Raw genomic sequence first — 4,974 nt, forward strand, 5'->3', positions numbered from 1 at the left:
AAAAAAAAAAAAAAAAAACCTCATAATGTATACAAAGACACAATTTATTGTAGATTATAAAAATAAAATAATTATTTCACCCTTCTAAAAACACCAACAACCTTCATATAAAAAAGGACTTGGTAGTAATTTTGCTAACATACACGCACAGCTTCATATAAAAAGGACTTGTAAGCTGCTTCTTGAACGTCTTCAGGCACTTTACTATAAATTGCAACACCACGCCCCCTGACTTGAGACAAATGCCATTTGATCCTCGAAACGGAAGTAGCAGCAGCAAAATTAATTCGATACTTTATTAATCTAGTTCATCAAGTTATGCCGATGAAGATTCGCCATAGCCAAGTTCCGAAGTAGCTCCATATCCTGCATAACCATTTCCAAACACCTAAACTTAATTCGATATTTTATTATATTTATATAATCAAAGGATAAAACCAGTAAGCACCTGAACTTAATTCAATATTTTATTATATTAAGGGCAGACTCATATCATACCTAAAACCTTACAAAAGGACGAAGGACATCCTTCGCATTAGGATGCTCCCACTCCACTACTGACTCCCACCATTCTTTTGAGCTTGGTTGGATTACAATGAGAGAAGGGGGAGGAGATGGCTCGCCATTTTCAAGCAACGGAAGACAAATTCCCATCCTCTTTAGCTTCTCACAATTCCATACTTTAATTAATTGGAGAGAATCGCAAATCAGTTTTGCACTGCAAATGCTTTTCAGTTCTGGTAATCTATTCAATATCAGATATCTTAACTTGGGGAGTTTGAGATCTGTGCTGCTTTCTTCACCCATAACCCCTTCTTCATCTGATCTTGTTCCACCTATTATCTCCTCCATTTTCTCACAGTTATCAACTTTAATCCATTCCAGGTTTACGAGGCTTGGCAGCAAGACAAGAGGGAACAACTTCTTCATGCTCTTACAATCACAACAATTAAACTCTTTAAGACCAGAAAATATTCCACTATAAGATGGAGATGGTGGTGGAGCAGAGCAGAACCAAGAAGATGAAACCAAGCTCTCCATGCTATTGCAAGCTCTAATGTTGATAGCCTCCAGTTCAGTTGCATTCTTTATTAGAGACCAAAAATCGCATAAACTTGTTGCATGATCATAATTATGAATGTCTAGTTGTTGAATGTCCTTCAAGAACATGACCTGAAAATCTCTGTCTCTGTCGAAACTCCAGTTATCCAAAACAATTCTTTTCCTTCTGGAATCACCAAGATAATAATAATAATACTTATCCAGTAGTCCTACACGAATTAGGCATGTGGTTAGTGATTTGGTTTCATCCCGAGTTTTGAGATACTCCACGTAGTCTAAGTAACCTTCAAAATGGCATACCAAAGTTTCCAACTTCCTCAAGCATCCCACTTCCTTTCCTTTAACTGTTATCAGTCCTTTTCTATTATCTTTGGTAGTAGGAGGAATCCGCTCCTCCAATACAAAGACTTGCAGGAGAGAGAGCTTAGGTAACAACCCACTAGGAAACTCCTTTTCACCACATCCATTCATTTTAAGATACCTCAGGTTGCATAGACATTCCATACCTTGAGGCATCTTTTCAAGTGCCCAAGTACCAGAGAGATCTAACCTCTTCAGTGCCTTGAGCTTTTCAAATGACAGCACATGCCTTAACATATCACAACCAATGAGCAATAATGCAGTGAGACTCACCAATTCAGAGACAGAATCAGGTAGTTTTGTGATCTTTGTAAAAGACAGATCAAGAACCTTGAGCCCACGCAACTGCTCAAAAAATGAATCTGCTATAAATTGCAACTCTGAATTGCCGCATAACAGTAGAATTGATAGGCTGGGACAACATGGTGAATGCGTGGAAGGAATTTCTTCAATCTGGTTATGCATCAGTGAAACTCTAGTAAGATTCTCTGTCCACTCCTCTGCACCCGGCACTTCTCTTAACCGTGCACCTGCTTTAACCATGTCTTGAGAGTTCTCTTCCAGTATTTGGATAGCCATATCCCTAACCAAGTCATGCATCTTGACAAATCTATCATCATCAAACACTACCTTAGCGCTTTCCAGTAGGCAGACTCTTTCGAGTTTATTCAGCATCGAGTGGCCTTTGTTAAATTCTGCCTCCCTACTCTTCCGCCCTTTTATCACTCCCTCGTCAATCAAATAAGCTATCAAATCCTCTCTACGGATCTTGAAGTCTTCCGGGAATAATGCACAGTACAAGAAACATTGTTGCAGTTCTGACTCCTTTAAGTACATAAAACTAAATCTCAGTATGTGGAATACCTTCTCATCCATGTCCTCCTGCCAAACTCTTGATTGTTTCAGTTCCTCTAAAGCATTCCTCCACTCACATATATCATCCACTCCCCTCATGGTTCCGGCCATTGTTTTAATTCCAAGAGGCAAACCGGCACATTCTCTTGCCATAGATTTTGCAATTTCTTCCACTTCTGGAGGAATACATCCAAGTACCTTCATGAACAGAGCCCAAGCTTCTTCCACTGAAAGAGGCTCCACTTTGATTGTCTTCTGGCAGACCATCCGCTGACAAACTTCTAATGATCGAGTTGTAAGAATTAGTTTGCATCCCTTCACTTGGATAGGAATTCCCACCTCATCAAAATCAAAACGGTTCCACAAATCATCTAAAATGAGAACCCACCGTTGTTTCTTAATTAAAGCTGTTGACAGTTTTGCAGCCCTTTTCTTCTCGTTGTCTTCATTTGAAAGATCTAAATGAATGTCTTTTGCAATAAGATTCTGCAATTTATAAACACTAAAATCCTGCGATTCCGTGATCCAGTGAACATGAGGAAAAGTGCCAGGTTCTTGTAGAAGCTGATTGTAGATATGTGTGAGCAATGTTGTTTTGCCCACACCCCCCATCCCGTAAATGCCAATACTTGATGAGGCTTCATCATTCATTATCCACGACCAGATAGCATTCTTATTATTTTCAGACTCTCCACCTATTAGTTCTTCAGTTAGAAACACATCTCGTCCGCTCTCATCGCCATTACGTTGAAGAACTTCATGAGAGCTATCTCTCACAACAGGCTGCCCAGGGTCTCCAACCATGTTCACTAGTGGAGGACAGAGTTGATCTTCTTGAGGCTCATCGTGATTAACAAGTGGCCTCTCATGAGAACTACCTCTTACAACAGGCTGCCCAGTTACTCTCTCCAGATGTTGCCCTTGTGGCGCCACATTGTCGACTTCAACATGTAAGCTAGTAGGTAATGGATCTCCTTGAGTCTCATTTGTGTTGCCTGTAAGCCCTCCAGAAGAGCTAGCTCCTGCACCAGGCTGCACTACTCCTCCAGTCCCATTCTCTATATCATCCGTCATTACATTATTGATCTCTTCCAAAAATCTTTCAAGTGCTTGACCCAATATTGTATCTGGTGCTTGTCTCGTTCCTGCATCTCCTGCCAAATTGTCGCCTTCATTGTTTTGTTCTTGTGGGGTGGTGGAAATGGCATTATCATTAACATTGCTTGAACTTGCTATGCTTTTATGTCTTTTGTTGGCACCATGCATAGCTTGAAAAGCTGCTTCTTGAACTTGTTTAGGAACTCTTTCACAAATTGCAACACCACGCCCTTTCTCTCCTGATAAATGCCATTTGATCCTTGAAATGGAAGTATCGTTAGGAAATTGACGCCCGCAATGCATACACTTCATCTCCTCAACATGGTGCCAAAATGGGTCAGTTGATTGAACCATTTTGCCCTATATATAAAACAGAGTCAAAATATTGAATAAAATTAATTGGAAAAGGAAAGGTTGAGACTAGAATAAATAAAAAGAAAAAAACAATGAATTTGGTATGATCTCCTTAAGGCAAGGATTATAAAAACAAAGAAAGATCAATTTATTTATATTTGGAAACCATTGATGATCCTAACTCCAAAGTTTCTCAATAAAATTTCTACAATAGTTACATGTCAAACTATTAAAACACCAAACTTACACAGTTCAAGTCTACAGAAAAAGGATTCAAACAATAGTTACATGTCACAAACGATAGCAGCAACAAAATGAAGAAGATGAAGTATAAATACTGTACCAGGATTCAAAAGAATCTGAAGCTAATTGCTGAGTGAGTTAACGTGTGGACGCACCTCAATGTTGAAATGCCGGAAAAGCTGATCTGAAAATGTAAGCGCAAGAATTTGAGAAAGAGTAGGTAAACTAACTAGTCACCTGTCAAGCTGACAAGAGGCACTCAACAGACAAAAGAAACCTTGAGACAGCTGTTTTTAAGACAAGTAGTTGAAGTTGATGGCAATATGAACATGTAAGAACAAAGCTATAATATGAGTTTTGAGTTCTAAGATAGATTAAGTAACACATATAATTAAGTTGTACCTGATCAATCTACAATCCTACTTATTTATTCTACAACCAAATGGGAAAATCTTATTTGAAACAAAATTAGTGGTAGAAAAACAAGAAAAGAAAGTAGGATTTACCTTTCAAGCAAGAAAGATACAGATCAAGAACTCAGAACGAGATGATTCAATTCAATCCGAAAAGGAAGCTCAGATCATGAGAAAGGTTTTGGAAATTTGGTGAGGGAAATTAGGAAGTCAATGGTATACTGAGAGAGAGATCTCTTAGTGGAAGACTAGCTATTAAAGTCATTGCAATAGAAATTGGCAGGAAGCTTCAACTTTATGTCACTTTCTGCTTGTGCTTTCTTTGTCCTCTACGCAAACTTTATGCCACTTTCCAAAACAAAAGTGTTACGTATTTTTTAATTAAAAAAATCAGATTCATGAGAACAATTAATGAAGATCAAAACTCCAAAGAAAATCACTTGGCCAGAAATAACAGTACTACTCGGGTCAGCTGCTAGTAGGGATGAGGAAAAAATGGAATAACTGATTAAATAAAAAAATAATAAAAAACTCTGAAATTAAAAAAAAATAAAAAAAAATTAAGTAATTAAAAAATCATAAAATTTCC

General features: G+C 38.1%; 1 protein-coding gene across 1 annotated transcript; it reads right to left on the reverse strand.

Annotated features, from left to right (window-relative positions):
• LOC118031205 (putative disease resistance protein At4g10780) lies at positions 1–4,678 on the reverse strand. Its single transcript, XM_073406836.1, has 4 exons — positions 4,479–4,678; positions 4,073–4,156; positions 499–3,735; positions 1–366 (listed from the first exon to the last, which is right to left on the reverse strand). The coding sequence occupies exon 3, from the start codon at positions 3,727–3,729 to the stop codon at positions 499–501; it is 3,231 nt and encodes a 1,076-aa protein (XP_073262937.1). The 5' UTR covers positions 3,730–3,735; positions 4,073–4,156; positions 4,479–4,678; the 3' UTR covers positions 1–366.
• Positions 4,679–4,974: the final 296 nt, after the last annotated feature.

This window comes from Populus alba, chromosome 19, assembly GCF_005239225.2.
Source record: "Populus alba chromosome 19, ASM523922v2, whole genome shotgun sequence".
Classification (NCBI taxonomy): Eukaryota; Viridiplantae; Streptophyta; class Magnoliopsida; order Malpighiales; family Salicaceae; genus Populus; species Populus alba.